Source organism: Lontra canadensis, unplaced genomic scaffold (genome assembly GCF_010015895.1).
Source record: "Lontra canadensis isolate GAN:19392208 unplaced genomic scaffold, GSC_riverotter_1.0 scaffold53, whole genome shotgun sequence".
In the NCBI taxonomy this organism is placed as follows: Eukaryota; Metazoa; Chordata; class Mammalia; order Carnivora; family Mustelidae; genus Lontra; species Lontra canadensis.
This window is the reverse complement of record NW_022631047.1, coordinates 12,180,964-12,200,764: the sequence shown is the minus strand read 5'-3', so window position 1 is coordinate 12,200,764 and position 19,801 is coordinate 12,180,964. Positions and strand designations below refer to the sequence as shown.

General features: G+C 40.5%; 1 protein-coding gene across 8 annotated transcripts in view; it reads right to left on the bottom strand.

Annotated features, from left to right (window-relative positions):
• Nucleotides 1-17,439, bottom strand: part of PARP11 (poly(ADP-ribose) polymerase family member 11) — a 41,862-nt gene extending 24,423 nt beyond the window's left edge. For 2 of the 8 annotated variants that reach the window (XM_032874847.1, XM_032874850.1), the window contains exon 1: nucleotides 17,222-17,438. Coding sequence is in view for 3 of the 8 variants with exons in the window: in XM_032874845.1 (XP_032730736.1) it covers nucleotides 17,038-17,190 (153 nt within the window). In the remaining 5 variants the exon portion in view is untranslated. Of the gene's footprint in view, nucleotides 1-13,886; nucleotides 14,079-17,037; nucleotides 17,197-17,221 lie in introns of those variants that run through there. The other 6 variants (XM_032874845.1, XM_032874853.1, XM_032874848.1 and 3 more) reach the window with 4 other exon arrangements.
• Nucleotides 17,440-19,801: the final 2,362 nt, after the last annotated feature.

Genomic DNA, 19,801 nt, shown 5'->3' with positions numbered 1-19,801 from the left:
TGAGGCCAGCATTACCTTGATTCCAAAACCAGATGAAGACATAGGGTTCTGGAATGGAACTAAAAAAAGAGAATTACAGGCCAATGTCCTTGATGACCATGGATATAAATTTCTCAATACAATACTAGCAAATCAAATCCAACAGTATATTAAAAGAATTATTTACCATAATCAAGTAGGATTTATTCCTGGGCCGCAAGTATGGTTCAATATCCACAAATCAGTCAATGTGATACACCACATTAATAAAATAAACGTTAGGAACATTATGATCCTTTCAATAGATGCAGATAAAGCATATGACAAAGTACAGCATCCGTTCTCTATAAAAACCCTCAACAAAGCAGGGATAGAGGGAACATACTTCGATATCATAAAGGCCATATATGAAAGACCCATAGCTAATATCATCAATGGGGAAAAACTGAGAACTTTTTCTCTATGGTCAGAAATAAGACAGGGATGTTCACTCTCTCAACACTGTTAGCTTAACATGGTACTAGAAGTCCTAGCCTCAGCAATCAGACAACAAAAAGAAACAAAAGGCATCCAAATCAGCAAAGAAGAAGTCAAATTTCCACTATTCACAGATGACATAATACTCTATGTAGAAAACCCAAAAGACCCCAACAAAAAGTTGCTAGAACTGATACACAAATTCGGTAAAGTTTCAGGACACAAAATCAATGTATAGAAATCTGTTATATTTTTATACATCAATAATGAAGCAGCAGAAAAAGGAATCAAGGAATTAATCCCATTTACTGAACCAAATACCATAAGATACCTGGGAATAAATCAAACCAAAGTGGTGAAAGATCTGTACTGTGAAAACTATAGAATGGTTATAAAAGGTATTGAAGATAACACAAAGAAATGGAAGAACATTCCATGCTCATGGACGGGAAGAACAAATAGAGTGCTAAAATATTTATACTACTCAAAGCAATCTACACATTTAATGCAATCCCTATCAAAATACCACCCGTAGTTTTCACAGAGCCAGAGCAAGCAATTCTAAAACTTGCATGAACCACAAAGACTCCGAATAGCCATAGCTATCTTGAGAAAGAAAAAGCAAAGCTGGAGGCATTACAATTCTGGACTTCAAGTTATATTACAAAACTGTAGTCATCAAAGATAGTATGGTACTGGCACAAAAACAGACACATAGATCAATGGAACAGAATAGAAAACCCGGAAACAGACCTTCAACTCTATGGCCGACTAATCTTTGACAAAGCAAAAAGAATATCTAATGGAAAAAAATACAAAGTCTCTTCAACAAATGATTTTAGAAAACTTGACAGCCACATGCAGAAGAATGAAAGTGGACCACTTTCTTACACCATATACACAAATAAATTCAACTAGACATGTTCTCAGAGGCAAGGGAAACAAAAGGAAAAATGAACCACTGGGACTTCATCAAGGTAAACATGTTCTGCACAGCAAAAGAAACAATCAACAAAACTAAAAGGCAACCTATGGAATGGGGAAAGATAATACCTGATAAAGGGTTAGTATCCAAAATCTATAAAGAAGTTATCAAACTCAACACCCCAAAAAACAAATAATCCAGTTAAGAAATGGCAGAAGACATGAATAGACATTTTCCCAAAGGCATTCAGATGGCTAATAGACACATGAAAAGATGCTCAACATCACTCATCATCAGGGAAATACAAATCAAAACCATGAATGTCAGAATGGCTAAAATTAACAACACAGGAAACACAGACGTTGGTGAGGATGTGAAGAAAGGGGAAACCTCTCACACTGTTGGTGGGAATGCAAACAGGTACAGCCACTCTGAAGAACACTATGGAGGTTCCTTAAAAAGTTAAAAATAGGGACGCCTGGGTGGCTCAGTTGGTTAAGCAGCTGCCTTCGGCTCAGGTCATGATCCCAGCGTCCTGGGATCGAGTCCCACATCCGGCTCCTTGCTCGGCAGGGAGACTGCTTCTCCCTCTGCCTCTGCCGGCCATTCTGTCTGCCTGTGCTCGCTCTCTCTCCCTCTCTCTCTGACAAATAAATAAATAAAATCTTTTAAAAAAAAGTTAAAAATAATACACACACACATATATATATGATATGCACAATGGAATATTATTCAGCCATAAAAAGAATGAAATCTTGTCATCTGCAATGATGAGGATGGAGGTAGAGTGAACTATGCTAAGCAAAATATTTCAGTCAGAGAAAGACAAATACCATGTAATTTCACTCAGATGTGGAATTTAAGAAACAAAACAGATGAACATAGGGGAAAAAAAAAGAGAGAGAGAGCCAAACCACAGAACAGACTCTTAACTATAGAGAACAAACTGAAGGTTGCTGGAGGGGAGGTGGGTAGGTGGATGGACTAAATGGATGATGGGTATTAAGGAGGGCACTTGTTGCGATGAGCACTGGGTATTATATGTAAGTGATGAATCACTAAATTTTACTCCTGAAACTAATATTACACTATATGTTAACTAACTAGAATTAAAAAAAAAAAACATGAAACAAAACAAAACAAAAAACAGAATCATAGAGTTAGCAGTACAAAGAAGATTAAAGAAACACCAAAGGATTCTTGAGTGTCACTTCTTCATTAAACTGCCAACCCCCATGGCCTCATTTTCATATACAGACAGTTGCACCTTCTCTCCTGTTGCCAAAGCTTACTTTGGTTGTTTTGCTTCATATATACTATGGCTCTTTCCAAAGACTTAGTTCCTAAGACTAAGTCTTATGGTTTTCTATACTAAGCTTCCCCTCCAAAGGAAGGGCAATTCTGTATAATAAGGCTCAAAGAGTAAGTCCAAGTTTAAATTAGTAACTTTAAAATGCAATGGATCTAGATTAGAACACATTCATAGGCAATAAAAGGAGTGTATGCAAGTTGTCTATCATAGAGTAGATAATTAATACATGCTAGCTGAATTAGTGTAGCCACCATGCCAATTTTCAGTTTTTAATTGGCAGAACTGATACTTCTTGCACACCAGGTTATGAAGAAAAAAGGTAGTATAAAGTGAAAAAGCATTTGGTAAATTTACAAGTGCAGTGAGTATGCTGGTGGAATCCATCTATAATGCTGCCTATTCCAAAGAAAGTATTTATGGGGCCTGGGAACAGTCAACCTGGATCATCAAATAGAAAGGCTATGTGGAAAATGAGTTTAAAGTCAAAATCCCAGTGTATAGAAGAAAAATAATGTCATCTTCCAGATTGGTTAAAAGCTTTCTGATAAGTTTATTATAGTTAACAAAATACGTTAGCATAAACTAATATCTTGAGAAAAATCACATTTGGTAATGAAAACTTCCTTGTCTCTATAGAAAGAAGATCTAAAGCCTGTTATTAAAATATTAAAAACAGGGAGGAACTTTTGGAATGACAGAGTAAGGAGCTCAGTGGACCTTCTCCCCACCAAAACCACATTCTAATTGGTGAACATTATTTTAAAAAACATTATCAAAATCATCATCAATCATCATTAAAAAAAAAAAAACATAGAGTCTCTAGAAATTGTCCTAAGGGCATACAGCAAATGGACAAACATTTAATCAAGAAAATCTACTAAATCTCAGAACAGGCAAGAGTCTGTGGCATTTGACTAAGATATAGCCCATTCCACCAAAGCTATGTTACAGAAGATCTATCTCAGGCATGTGTAGACGGGGCTCCCTTTCCCTCCACCTCCTTGTTCTGGGCTAGTTTCATCCTTGAAGGGGCAGGTTGTTAGTGTTTCTCATCTTCTTCAGCCTAGAGGTATAGGTCTATTCTGAGCAGGCAACAGAGGAGACTGACCTCTTGGCTCCTCCACCTGGTCCCAGTTCATTTGGTGGAAATTCTACTCCAGGCCCAGTAGGTTAAGAATTCTGAGTCCTGATTGCTATCAACCTAGTTTGCTCATAAGATAGAAGTTCCATGCCAAGAGGAGGAATTCAAGAAGACCAGGGATGCCAATAACCCTTCTATCCAAAATCCAGGTATCACTTTGGGAAAAGTCAGCTCCCACTCCCAAACTCAGGTGTAGCAGTACAAGGATTCTACTGAGGGTAAAGGCTTACCATAAGGACAAAGAGCTCCATATCTCTGTCTGAAGGGACTGACTTTATTTGGAACAGAAAGTAGAGAACCTCATACCTAAGAACACTATTGGAAAAAAAAAATGGAAATCTCAAGGCAAAACAACTAAGAAGCCCAAAGCCCTAATACAAGCCAAATGGTAGAGAATACAGAAATTTAATACAGAGAACCAAGAATAACCAAGAAAAGCCCTCCTGGAATTACAATGAACCATGAAAGTCAGGAAGGCTGTGTACAAGCACCAGGTTGTATCCACAAAGGAACGATCAGAGCAGGTCATGGGACAGACTTGGCAACATTTCCTAAACTGCACATGGATGGATCATCACAGGATGGAAGCCTCACTGGCACAAAGGGTTTAAACAACCTCTGAACTCATTGGGTAACTGTCCTTTCTCCACTAAACCTTACTTTCATTAAAAAAAAAAAAAAATCAGTTGCCTGTATGTTTGTGGGTCTATTCCTGGACTCTGTTCTGCTCTGATAATCATTTTCTCTATCTTGCTGCCAATCCTACACTGTTTTGATGACTGTAGTTTCACACTGACTCTTTAAATCACACTGACTCTTTAAAGGTAGTGTTAGTGCTCCAAATTTGTTTTTTTTTTTTTTTTTTTTCAAAACTGCTTGGCTATTTGGTCCTTTCAATTTTAATTGGGATGGCATGGTGATCTAGATCATTGCCATCTCAACAATACTGAGTATTCCAACCCATGAATGAGGTAGATCTCCTGACTTATTTAGGTCTTAACATTTTTCAGTAATGTTTTCTAGTTTTCAATGCATAGATCTTGCCCGTCATTTATGTAAGATTCATGCCCAAGTAGTCCATATTTCTGATATTATTGTAAATAGAACTGCATTTAAATTTCAACTTCTGATTGAATGTTGCTTGTATTTAGAGATACATTATTTTTTGTACATGTATCCTGTATTTGGCAACCTTACTAAATTCTCTTGTATGTTCTAGATTTTTGGACACTCCATCAGATTTTCTAAGTAGGCATTTTATATATAGATAAAATAGACTCACTTCTAGCATACAGATGCCTGTTATTTCTTTTCCATGCCTTCTTTTTCTTGCCTTATTGCACTGATTATCATCTCAAGTACAATGTCAAATAAAGAATGGGCATCATTTGTTCCTGATCTTAGTGATAAAGTATTCACTCTTTCACTCTCAAGTTTGATATTAGATATAGGTATTTTGTAGATGCCCCTTCTGTCAGGGGTCCATACAACCTCGGGCTCATAGGAGAAAGACTCACAGGACTCAGAAATTGTTCTACTCACGGTTACAGTTTATTATAGTAAAAATATACACAATGAAATAAGCAAAGGGGAAAAAGCGCATGGAGTGACATCCAGAGGAAACCATGTATAAGCTTCCACACATTCCCTCCCAGTGGAGTCACACAGGAAACAATTCTCCTAGCAACCATATGTGACCAGTTCAAAATGTTGCCAAGCAGGATGCTCACCTGAGTCTAGGTGTCCAGGGTTTTCACTAGGAGTTAGTCATATAAGTATATGACAGTCACCCTACATGACTGACCTCAGCTGCTGACATTCCAGACCTCCAGAGAGAAAGCAGGTGTTAACCATAAATCACACTGCCAGTGTAAATTATCTGGGGAAACTGGTATAGTATAGCTCAAGATCTCAGGCATACAGATACATTCATTAGACAAACTATTCTAAGAGCTTGGTTCTCTGGAGCTAGGGAAAGGACAGTCATTGAAAAAGGCCTTTTTTGAGAAGGTACATGATTTGAGTACCCTAGGTCTACTGAGTTTGCTATTTTCTGCATACCCCTTATCAGGTTGAGCAAGTTTCCTTTTATTCCTAAGTTGCTGAGAGTTTTTATCAGGGATACTGAATTTTGTCAAATGCTTTCCTGCATACATTGAAATGATCATAGGATTTTTCATTTTAGTTTGTTTATATGGTGAATTACATTGATTGCTCTTCAAATTTTAAACCAACATTGCATTTTTAGGATAAACATCATCTGGTAATTATGAATTAACCTTCTTATATGTTAGACTCAATTTGCTAAAATTTTGCTTAAAATGTATGTATCTATGTGCCTGGGTGGTTCAGTGGGTTAAGCTTCTGCCTTCAGCTCAGGTCATGATCTCAGGGTCCTGGGACCGAGCCCTGCATTGGGCTCTCTGCTCAGTGGGGAGCATCTTCCCCCTCTCTCCCTGCCTGCCTCTCTGCCTACTTGTGATCTCTGTCAAATAAATGATTAAAATCTTTAAAAAAAAATGTGTGTATCTATGTTCATTAGGAAAGGAATATTGGTCTATTATTTCTTGTAATGTCTTTTGACTGGTTTTGGTAACAGGGTAATGATGGCTTCATAGTATGAGTTGTGAAGTATAAACTTCTCTTCAATTTTCTGAAAGCTTGTGCAGAACTAGTATTGTTTCTTCCTTAAATATTTGTTAGAATTTACAGGGAAATCATCTACACCTGGAGTTTTCTTTGTGGGTGACCCTTTTCCATGTACGAAAACTCTTCAATAGACTTGGGATTATTCGTGTTATTCCTTCTTGAGGGAACTTTGGTAGTCTGTGTCTTAGAATATACCCATTTCATCTAAGTGGTGGTACTGACATTAAGTTGTTTATAACATTCTCTTATTACCCTTTAATATCTGTAGTGATATTACTTTTCTCATTGTCAATATTGATTATTTGTATTCCTTTTCTCCTGATTTGTCTGGTTAGAGGTTTATCAATCCTATGGATGTTTAAACAAAACAAAACAAAACAAAACAGGAAAGAAAGGAAAAGAAAAACAGCTTCTGCTTTCGTCAGTTTCTTGGTTTTCATTTCAGTGATTTCCACTTTAAATTTTATTTCCTTGCCCCTGCTTGAATTTAATTTGCTCCTCTTTTTCTAGTTTCTTAAGGAGGAAGCTATAATCACTAATTTGTGACATTTCACTTCCAATATAGGGATCAAAGTAGCCCTAAATTTCCCTCTAAGTACTGTTACAGCAGCATACCACAAATTTGATACACTGTCTTCACATTTTCTATCTCTTCGACTAATGGGTTGAAGTGGTACTTGCTTACCAAATGCTTGCAGTTTTTACAGGTCTTTCTTTTACTGAATTCTAATTTAATTCCATTTTGATCAGATAACATACTGTACGTGACTTGAATTCTTTTAAATGTACTAAGACTTGTTTTACAGCCTAGAATTTGGTCTATCATGTAAAATGTCCCCCATGTAGTTGGGGAAAAAAAGTGTATTCACCTGTTGTTAAGTGTAATGTTCTATAAATGTGAATTAGGTCAAGTTGGTTGATAGTATTGTTTGAGTCCTCTGTATCCTTGCTCATGTGTACCTACTTATTCTAGCAATTATCTAGAGAGGAGTATTAAAATCTCCAATCATAATGGGATTTGTCTATTTCCCCTTACAGTTCCATTAGTTTTGCTTCATGTATTTTGAAGCTCTATTATAGTCATGTATATAAATGTTTATGATTGTTACTGATTAACTGAACTTTTTATCATAGGAAATGACATTCTTTATCCCTGATAATATCATTATTTCTGAAATCTAATATACCACTTAAGCTTTCTCTTCTGGTGTCAGTGCCATAGCTCCCCCTCCATTTAGTTTTATCCTATTTGTGTCTTATATTCAAAGTGTGTTTCTTATAGACAACTTAGAATCAGGTCTTACTTTTTACTCTAATCTGGCAATCTGTGTTCCAACTGACATGTCTGCAGCATTTACTTTGGTATGATTATTGATATGGTTAGGTTTAAGTTTATCATCTCTTATTTGCTTTTGTTCCATCTGTTCTTTGTTACCCTTTTCAATCTTCTTTTAGATCAAATACTTTTAGGATTCCATTTTATCTCTGTTGGTGGATTAACTATAACTCTCTGTCTATATACACAATTTTCCTTGCCTTACTTCCCATTCATTCTAAAACTCACCCTAATTTACTTTTTCTAGCTTCTGACCCAATATCTTCCAACACCATCACAAACAAGCAAACAAACAAGAAACAGCACTTGCTAGGACTTCCAATGAGCTTCCATGTTGCTAAATCCTATGCTCTTTTATCAGTCCTCATCTTACTTGACTGCTCAGTAACATTCCACAGTTTACCCTTTGTCCTATATTACTCTTTTCTTGATTTCCATGAAATGATACTCTCTAGATTGTCTTAGATTTTTGGCCACAAGTTCTTGATCTCCTTTGTACCTTAATGTCTATGCAGCCTGTAACTTTTCAGTTCTGTGGGCTCATTCCTGGCCCCTTTTCTTGTCTTTTTCAGATTCTTCGAAACATGGTCCTCAAGAATTATGAGGTAGAGTTCACAGGCATTTTCGAGGGGAAATTAAAGAAATTTGTTCAGATATATCTTGTAAAGTTGAAATATAAGAGAAATGATGATTTTTATGAAAACTTTAATTTCTTTAAAGTTACCAACTCACTATGTCATTATGTTCAGTCTGTGTTGATCAGTTCATATCAGCTAGTGTTCGGAAAATACGGCGGTGTAAAACCAAGAAAACCTTCACATCATTTTCAAACAAAGCCTCAAATCAATTCGTTTGTTGATTATTAACTAAAGAGGCACTCCTCAGCTAAAACAGTAAAGATCTTGATATCGCTGAGAAACTGTCAGTCCAAATTTAATGCCCAACTTAATTGTGGAGAAAAAAAAAAAAGCTACTGACAAAATTTCTTTATTAAATGACTCAATTGGAAGTCACATACTATCAATGGCACGTTATGAGAAAATTATCACATGAGTGTTTCAGCATTTACTTTGTTTTAAAAGTTAACAAACTACTTGTGGAGAAACAAATCAGTTTTTATAGCATATATACTCTGTAATGAGGCAGAAGTACTCAACAAATTTTTGTTCTGTGTATCAGTGAAAACTCACACCACAAAGGGAAGCCAGTTTTCATTTAGATGATGATGCTTCTGTGAGCTGTGACGTGGGCTGGAAAAGGGGCAACCCACTCAAAACTGACAGACCACAAGCTACACAAACAGCAAGAAAAGGTGTTGCTGCATCACCAAAAGGTGTTTTAAACACCTGGAACAATTACAAGTAAACAGTATTCTCCTGATCGTAACGGAGTGTTGAAGGAAATAATAAAAATTAAGTATCAGCAAATCTCAACAACTCAGTATGTGCTCTCAAATGTGTGGAAAGAAATGGCAGTGTTTGCAAAATCACCCGTCGTCTACTTGAGTGTCAAGGAAAAAAAGTGCTGACAAGAGTTTCCAAAAGGACAGATCAGATAAAAATATTTCTTTACGATGTTTATAACACTAATGGCCATTCTTGATTTCCAGAGGCCTGCTTAAGTATATAGCTAAAATATACTCAGCTTCTGAAATAACCTAAATCTACTATTTCAAGGCCAAAATTCCCAATTTTTAATGAGGAGGAGAAAAGATAACCAGATTTTCCAGTCACGAAACTATGCTACAAATGGTTCGATTGCTAGGGTGTGATTCCTTCCCAGAATCTGATGGCTTTCTTCACTCATCAGAGAGTGAGACTTATTTTATCATTGTCGATATATAAAGAACCCATCCAAATGTTACAACAAAACATGAACAGATACTTTCCAGAGACTGAAGTAATCAAAGAATGACTAAGAATACATTTGCTCCTATCTTCCAAATGTTCAGCCTGGTTGAAACATTTGCTCCTACAGTTACTTAATCTTTTAAGTGTGTCAATTTGGCAACTGATAGAACACTAGAATAGCCTTCGGGGAGAAATCTTCTCGTACTTTCTCAGTATGTGTTTGATCTTGGCATTCTAAAACATCTGACAGAGCCAGCAAACACCAGTTGCAAATCTTGACAATCTATAATTGTAACATGGAATTTCCTAATTTAGTAGAAATACAGGGGAAAAAAAAAAATCAGGGATGCCGGGGTGGCTCAGTGGGTTAAGCATCTGCCTTCAGCTCAGGTCATGATCCCCGGGTCTTGAGACTGAGCCCCACATCAGGCTCCTTGCTTAGTGGGGAACTTGCTTCTCCCTCTTCTTCTGCCTGCCGCTCCCCCTGCTTGTGCATGTGCACGCTCGTTCTCTCTCTCTCTCTCTCTCTCTGTTAAATAAATAAATATGTAACCTTAAAAAAAAAAATTAGTGTCTGGATCCAACCTACAGATCTAGCTATCTGTCAACAAGTTAAATACATACTTTGTATGAGGCTGCAAAAATATCTTTTTCAATAATGAAAACATTAATTTTTTAAATACTACTTTCTTGTTTAAGATTGGTGATCTGCATGGTTGCTGAAAAGTTTGAGAAACACCATCCTAGGGGTCTCATTTACTCCATGATTTTAAAAGCCATCCACACAGACTAAGGCCAAAACTGCCACTTGTAGCCCGGTCTCCAGACCCACATCCCAATTGCCTCATTGACTTTATTCCTTGAATGCTTCACAGGCACATTAAACCTATAGCAGGCCCAAAGCCAAATCTTGATCTCGGCCATATCTGCCCCTTTCCCAATCTCCCCATCTCAGTGAAAATACTTCATTCCTCCCAGCAGCCCATGCCAGAAACCTAGCACCCTTCATCCACAGTGCGGCCTGAACTCCCCCACCTCGGAGTCTCTCTCCCCGCCAATACCGATTTAGTCCAGATCACCTTCATGTTCACCAGGGACCACACCGCAGCTCCCTAAGTGGTCTTACAACAGCCTTTCCGACGGCCCTCTGTTTTAGCTTTCAATCGCTGCTGGAACAAATTACCACAAACTTAGAGGCTTAAAACACCACAAATGTATTATCTTACCCCTCTGTTGGAGTCTGACATGGAACTCACTAGGCTAAAATCACCATGGGCTTGATTCCCTTCTGGATGCTGTAAGGGGGAGTGTTTTGTTGGCCTTTCCGGGTTTTAAAAGCTACCCACATTTCTCGCCTTGTGGCCTCTCACCTAATCTCCAAAGCCAGCGATGCTGACAATTCTTCCATAACAACATCTTTCTCTGACTCACCTCTTTTGTCCCCTTCTTCCGCTTTTAAAAATACTTGTGATTACACTGGACCCACCTAGAAAATCCATAAGTAATCAATCTCCCAATCACAACATCAGCTGATTAGTGATCTTAATCCTCCTCTGCTATGTAACCTAACATAGTCACAGTTTCTGGGGCTTACAGTGTGGGTATCTTTGGGAGGCCATTATTCCGCACTTCCTAATACATAACTCATTTACTGCGCAGCAGCCAGAATGGTCTTTTTTAGAAAACACAGATATGTTCCTTCCCCTTCCTATATAAAATCCTCCAATGGCTTCCCACACTTCTGAGGATGAAGTTCAAAATCCTAAACATGTGTGACAGAGTCATGCTCAGCTAGTTCCTGCCTACCTCCTGGCCTCCTCTCCTGGTTCCCTGGGTTCCAGCCACACGTGGCTTCTCTCTGCCTCAAACACCAAACTCCTTTCTGCCTCAGGGTCTCTGCTCATGCTGTTTCTGCTGTCTAAATAGCCCTCCTAGACTCCCGTCCAACCTTTATCTGGCTAACTCTTGCTCAATTCTTCAGATTGCTGTAAAAGTGACTTGAATTCAGAGAGCGGACACACCTGATATCCCCGTCTAATATTAACTCCCCCTATTATACATTGTCATTGTTCTTTTTCTTTCAGAGGCTTTGCTGCAAGTGCAGTAAAATATTATTTGTGTAATTACTGGCTTAATGTCCGCCTCCCTGCACTAGACTGCAGGCCCTAAGGGCTGGGAGCTGGTCTGTTTCATTCACCACTGTAAACGCTGAGGCTTAGAACTGACCAGCTTATGGTAAGTGCTCAATAAACAGACTGGTGCTATCAGGATCTCAAAAGCAGATCCAACTCTTAGAAGGTGAGTTGTATAAGCCACAGACCTCAATACTCTGCATATTTTAGACTAGATGGGTCATACTCAGCATTTCACTCACTCCATCCTTCAAACCTGTTATGAAAGTCTGCCTCCAGCCTGTATCACAAACTCTGAAACTCCAGAAACCATTAGACTCATTGCCTGGCCTTGGGCTGCATCTGCCCTGCCCATCCCGGGGAGGCCACATCATTTCCCTACTGCTACTTGTACACTGCACCACTAGAAAAAAGTCCTAAAAACATGGGAGCTGATGTCACAAAAAAGTCGTGATTTTCTGCCGCTCAAGCATCCTTCTTTTCCTCTGACTCCCTGTGTGTTTCCCCACAGGCCCTTCTCTACCACTTAAGTCCTCATATCCTAAGTCAGACTGGAGACAGTATGTGCTCTGGAGCCCGAAAGTTCTAGATTTAAAACCCAGTTCTCTCCTTATTCGGAAAGGTCACCAAACTTTTACTTAGCATCCTCCTTGAAAAAGGGAGGATAATAATTTATTAATTCCTACCTTACCTACAGGTATCAGATAACCTCAGTGTGGGCATGCTTTGTTGAGCACCGCCTCAGCCACCAAACAGTGGCACATCACACTACTCACAAGCTGAACTCAATTCACTACTGGGATGATTAGAAAGAATGCTAAGACAGGTATCAGGATATGAACCCATGACTATACGTGGATCTAAGAACACAGCTTCACAGAAACTATGCCTGCTGTAGAACTTTCATTTCCAGGAACAAATTCTACCTCCACTCTCCCACAAGCCTAAGGGATGCTGCCTGACTCAGAAGAGATACTACACAGATCTTAGTTACCAACACCCAAAAGCCCTCCATCCTCATTCTCTGAAAATGCCCATACTAACACTTGAGATTCATCAGATACGCCCCTTTTCCATTTCGCTCCTTCATCCAAACTGTACTTGCCATTCTCTTTCACCTCTGGGGTCTGTGGTCATTTTGCTCCTTTGCCCTTCCCTAAGAACCACTTCTGTAACTCCAACACCTAGCTCAAATATAACTTAGGTTAGAAAACCTTCCTAGTCCCCCAAGATCCTCTGGTATCGCTTCCACTCCCCCAACTATGCTGCAAGGCCCCTGAGGGGCAGGCTCTGACTTGATCCCTATTTGTAATGCCCCTCCCTAGTGTCTAGAATGTTTTATATGTGATAGATACTTAGCAAATACTTGTTGAGTGGGAAAAATGAATCAGTGATTGGTTTCTCTGGTAGTGCAGTTTTGACATGCCAACTGTGAACTTGTCAGAGAGACAACCAGGAGAGGTGTCCGTGAGCGGGCTCAGGAATAGGCTTAGGACCGGAAAGATACATATGGCAGGCATATACACTACAGTAATACCTGAAGCCTTGGAGCTCACCAAAAAAAAAAAAAAAAAGTCTGAGAACAAACAAAGGTGAACAGTAGACTATTTCAGGGATAGAAATTAGTGCAATTAAGATTATGATTCAAAGGTAAATCATAAAAAGAAGAAATCCTGGCAGGGGGGTGGGGGAGGTCCTGAGGAACACTTTGAGTGCATTCATGTTGCAGAAAGAAGAGGCTGGAGTCATGTAAGTCACTACCGATGTGTTGATTCAAAAGTTCTCGTTGACCTCCTAGCAAGTAAAGGTGTTAGGGGCAGAGGTGGGGCTGGAGGGTAGAGATGTGAATAAGAATGACAAAAAGTGTAAGACTATTCTTTCAAGAAGCTTGACAGAAAAAGGAGAGGTAAGAATCATAGTGCCAAGTGAGTCTGGAAGCAGCTGTGAATATAAAAATCACAAAGACAAAGATGGCTCAGCAGGCAAAGCACTGCAGCAATACACACTCATTATCACCCTGTCACCCAGCAACAGCAGGCAGTAAAATGGGACACAGGCACTCATGTAATTATGCTGCACACTCACCTGCGTGATTCGGAGAAAATCGTTCTCCCCTCCCTCAGCTACCTCCTCAGATTCTTTTAATAATATGAGTTCGCATGTGGCAAGGAAGTATGGAAGAGTTCATCACGGGAAGTAAGGTCTTAGTACTGTAATGCATGGGCTTGTAATCTTACAGATGTTCGTCACGTTTTCAGTTTCCTTCATCAGTGCGAGAAAAGGAAACTGAAACTCCCTCATACGTAATAGTTATTATTTACTCCAATCGCAGCAAAGAAGAATAAGATGATGACACAAGAGGGCAGAGAGAGGCAGGATAAAGGCACGGTACATATAGTCAAAGCAGTTATCACTGCTTTGATGACTTTCACACCCCTTTGATTCCTTTCTCCAGACTTTGCCACTTTTCTAAGCTGGGGGACATTAGTCAAGGGCTACCTCCCCCAGGTGGGTGGCAAACTGCCAAGAGCTCATATCAGAACTGAGTGTGCCTGCTGCTTCTGTCAATCAGATCTGCCTTGGCAAGGACATTATGCTTTATTTACCTCAAGCTGCCTGCTCAGTGAAAAGCTTGAGTAGATATCACTGACCTCATGACTGTGTGGAAAGATAAAATAAAATTTTGTACTGAGACAAAATTTCTAACTCCTTGGTTATCCTGTTTTAGGTTTTTCCCCCAAGGAAATGTTGCAAGCTCAGTGCTCATTTTCCACACTCAAACCATGTCATGGAGAGGTAATTCTGAGAATTACCATGGCCAGCATCAGTGTAACATTTTCTCAAAGCCACTTGTGAGAAGAATACAGTATCATACAGAAGGTATATTCGCAATAGGAGGTCTATCTGCAGCTCATGTGTAGTACATTAAGGCCATACACGCTATCAAAATATACAGGGAGAAACTAGGCAGAAGTCCTCAATTAACTCAGTTCACAGTGGTCTTGCTTCACAAAGTAGAATTTATTAGTATCTCATTCAATGGTAAGAAATGGCAAATAGTAATTTCCATTGATGGGTAATGCAAAAGTTATCTGCATTTATCTTCAGGATACGTTGTTGTTTTGTTTTGTTTTTCATTCCCAGTATGTTTGGCTTACAGTAACATTAAAATTAATCCTCATTCCATGAGCACAGCTGGACAAACTGTCCAGATGCTGCTTCTATTAAAAGCGAAAAGTTCAAGATTACTAGATGACTAACAGATTACTAGAGAGAAACACACACAGAATGTTGACTGTATTTTAAAAACTAAACTGCCCTTTTTGACGGAATTAATATGCTCATAGGAAGGAAACCAGTATCAGTAAGAAAACACAGTCGCATTAAGACACAGCAGGGTGGGGGCGCCTGGGTGGCTCAGTGGGTTAAAGCCTCTGCCTTCTGCTCAGGTCGTGATCTCAGGGTTCTGGGATGGAGCCCGGCCTTGGGCTCCCTGCTCTGTGGGGAGCCTGCTTCCCCCTCTCTCTCTGCCTACTTGTGATCTCTGTCTGTCAAATAAATAAATAAAATCTTTAAAAAAAAAAAAAAGACACAGTAGGGTAGCACAATAGGGTTGAAAGAAGAATGTGGGATTATATGTGGAAGGTTCGTCTACTAACAAATGTCAGTGTGCTCTAGTGAAATCCAGCAAAATCATTAGGGTGATGTCAGAAGAAACAGCATTCCTCACAAAGAAATGAGATAATGCTATATAACAAACCAAATTTATAAGACATTCACTAATGTCTTTATAATCCTACCAACATACAAATGATCCAACAGTGACTGCTAATGTCTATGTGATGGAGGAGGGATAATGAACAGCAGGAGAAAAGGACTCCCTCTAGCACTAATCCAGTCACTTTTGCTAACTCAACGAACATTTACTGAGTGCCTATGAAGTGCCAAAATAAGGTACCAAAATACACAAAATGGACAAAAATCCCTGCCCACAGGGAGCTTACAATATAGTGAAGAATTTCAAACATGCGACTTTGAGCAAGACATACTTAGGCGACTAAAAACTTTGTTATGGAGAAACCAAGACGAAAGGGAGTGTTAATAAAAATTGAAGACACACTGGCCAGATGCGCGCGTGCTCGCACACACATGGACGTGTACAATGATAGAAAATGAAGACTGTTGATGACAGACAGCCAAAGGAAATACCAAAGCAGAGAGCACATTCTCATTAATTCCGCACTATTTCTGCTAAAATCAAATACCAGCGATTACTTTCCTGGGATGCGGCCTGATATTGCAGGGTTACATGTATGAACCAAAAAGAAAAAAAGATCTTAGAGGAGGACCCGTTACAGGAAGGCCTGGGACGCGACCACAAGGTGCAAGCAACGAGCGCGGACCAAGAGACCAGTTTCCACTGGGTAAAACCTTAAAAACATAACAGAATGAACTGATCAACACTCCAACTCATCTGGAAACAGAGTCCAGAAGTGGGGGGGGGGGGGGACCACAACAGAAACACAAGTCCTGATTACACCAAAGCGTACTGCGAGTATGAAAACCGGGGTGTAAGTGAATCTGGGCAGGGACCCCGGCACGCGGGGTAGCTTCACACATTCAGCCCGACCGTTCCGCTGAAACGGGATCCGCCGTTTCCCAAGTCCGCTCCTAAGGTGTACAGCGGCCCGGTTACTAGGCGATCTCAACTCTAACAAGAGATGAATGGAATACTCTGGGCAAACGGATTCCACTCTTGCGACAGCGGCACACTGAAGGAACGTACAAAAACAAAGCCGACGAAAATACACGCAGACGCAATGCCAACACGGGAGTCAAACAAGGAGGAGGGAGACGTTCCAGGTCATCCGTTCCGTCCACTGGAAAAAAAAAAAAATCTAAGAACTACATACACCCTCTACAGGCTTAGAACATGCACTCGGTCCCCCCAACTTTGAAACGACCGCCCCCCAAGAAGGGAAGAGGGGCAGGGATGGCTCCTCTTAGGCCCACTCGAGACACGGGGGGCGAATCCCCTCGCTTTAGGTGGATGGGACCGGCAGGTACACCTGGGGCACGGGCAGAGGAACCGGTCCCCAGCCCCGGAACTTCGATGAGGAAGCAAAACACCAAGTTTAAAAAGACGGTGAACGGGGGCGGGGGGCCGAGGCGGAGAAACCACTGCAAGTCAAATCAATAACTGCAACAGAAAGCGGTAATGCGTTGGAGAACCCACCGAGCCATCTCCACCGCTCAAAAGCCAGAGACTACAGAAGCCGCAAGGGCCAGGATCTTCGGGGCCCCGGAACTCAACACCCAGCCCGAAGCGGGTGAGGGGGAGCAGTTCCCGGGAACCCCCTCCCGCCCCTCTCTCCTCAACCCCGCCCATTGGGTCCGCCCCGTCCCGCCCGGCTACTCACCGGATTCGCTTCCCACATAACGGTGGCGAAATCGAGCGGAGAGAGCCTGGGGGAAGGGGCTAGCCGCGGGGCCGGGGTGTTGGGTTTTTTCCGAGGGTCCCCGGGAGCGAAGGGATGGAGAGGCAACCTTTATGTAGGCCTTCCTTCTACCCCGCCCTGTCACAAGCCAGCGTCTTCGGACCACCGACCCTCCCGACTTCCGCCCGAAGCTGGCCAACCAGCGCTGGCCCCGCCCCGCCCCGGAAGCTCGTCCCGCCCCCGCCTCTCCCTTCCGGGCTGGTGGGCGGGTCCTAGTGGGCGGGGTTTGTGGGTATCTTGATGGTAAGGGAGTTTAAAGGGCTTCTCCTCCGCTCTACCCTTCCAGTGCTCAGTCCCCACCGCAACGCCCCGGCAACTGGTCCTCAAGCCGCGGCTGGTTGTATTTAGTTCGGTGTTTATTAATCACTGTATAGTGAGTGTAGCGGCCAAGAGTCAGGCCTGGGAATTAATTCCAGCGGGGCCAATGGCTTTTGGGACAAACTTGACTATTTTTCAATTTCCTCATCTTCAGAAAGGAGGGAATAATAGCATCTACCTAAGGGTGTACTGAGATCATTTAAAATACCAACCACAGTATTTAGCATGCAGTAAGGGCGCAATAAGCGACAGTTATTTCCCAGACACCGTGGTACGCTCTGGAACGCTAGATCCAGACGCAGTCCAGGCCCTCACGGAGCTTAGAGTCCAGGGGGAAAACAAAACACTAAAACTCGGTAATTTGATAAATAAAGAAGTGCAGTATGGTTTGTAGGTAGTATGGAAAGTACAGGGTTCAATGAGAGCATGCTTACCTAGGCTAGGGTGTCTGCTTTCCCGCCGCCCCCCTACAGAGTCTAAGCTAAGACCTCAAGGGTGTACTATTGAACTTACCTGGATAAAGAGCTCTAAGAAATGGGGAGACTCTTCTAGGGGGAAAAAAAAAGGAATCTACACAGGCAAAAGGAAAAAGAAACACTTTGTCGTATATCCTTCTGGGCTTTTCCATAGCTCCACACATTAAAAAAAAAAAAAAAAAGGTAAAGAAAACCTGCAGATTTAAAATATGATTCTTGGGGCACCTGGGTGGCTCAGATGGTTAAGTGTCTGCCTTTTGCTGGGGTCATGATCCCAGGGTGGTGGGATTGAGCCCTGCATAGGGCTCTCTGCCTGCTTGGTGGAGGACCTGCTTCTCCGTCTCCTACTGCTCCCCCTGCTGTGCTCTCTCTGTCAAATAAATAAATAAAATAATTAAAAAAAAAAAACGTAATTCTTTCACTTACTATCCTGTGGATAGCCTTTACTCCAATATATGTAAATCTATTTCATCATTTTGAAGTACACTTATCACAGTCCAAGGTTTGTATGTATATCTTGCACACATACTTGAAATAATCCGTTGTGACAGACATTTAAGTGGTTTTCAACATTTTACTACTCTAGAAAGTGCAGCAAAAAACTTTATTGTATAGACGTTTCTGTGCATTTGTCCATTTACCTCATCGGAATTAGTTCTCCTAATTCCAATTAGGAATTGGAAGCGCCTGGGTGGCTCAGTTGGGTAAACTTCTGGCTCTTGGTTTCAGTGCAGGTCATGGTCTCAGCGTCCTGAGATCAAGCCCCACCTTCCCCTCTTGTTCATGCACATACTCGCATTCTCTCTCTGTCTTAATAAATAAATAAATAAATAAATAAATAGGAATCATTTAATAGGAGATTATAGAAATCTCAAATTTTGATATATCTTGCCAAACTATATACTCAAGAAGAATGTGTAAACTTGAAATCTCTAATTTTTTCTTGTAAATGGATTGAGAGGTTTCTTCACCCTTTTTTTTCCCACTTTACTTTTTGCAAATGGTTAACCAGTTGCCCAATATCACCTATCGAATAATCTGTTCTTTCCCAACTACTCTGAAGTGGCACCATTAATCACAAACTAAACGTATGTGTGTGTGTATATCTGTTTCTGAACACAATGGTCTCTTCTATCAGCTATCTGCTTATTTCTGTGCTATGTCACAATTATTTTTAAAATTTTTTTATTATGTTCAGTTAGCCATCATATAGAACATTATTAGTTTTTTATGTAGTGTTCAACGATTAATTAGTTGCATGTCACACCCAGTGCACATCACCACATGTGCCCTCCTTAATACCCATCACCCGGCTACCCAGTCGCCTACACCCCTTCCCTCTGAAACCCTTAGTTTGTTTCCCCGGAGTCTATAGTCTCTCATGGTTTGTGATATGTCACACTTCTATCATTGTAGCTTTGTAATATACTTGTTGTTTCATAAAGCAACTTCTCTCCTAATTCTCTTCTTCCAAATTTTCAAATTCATGAGTCTATCCATTCGGGAATACATCTCTTCATGTATTTAAGTATTTTAAATTTCAAAGACATAAAAATCTCTTTGCAAAGATTTGCACAATTTTTGTGAAGTTTGTTCTTAGAGATTTTATGGATTTTTGCTATTATTGCAAATGAGATATCTTTCATTACTGTAAATTAGGAAAACTTCGTTTTTATTTATTATTTATTTATCTTGTATCTTAACACAC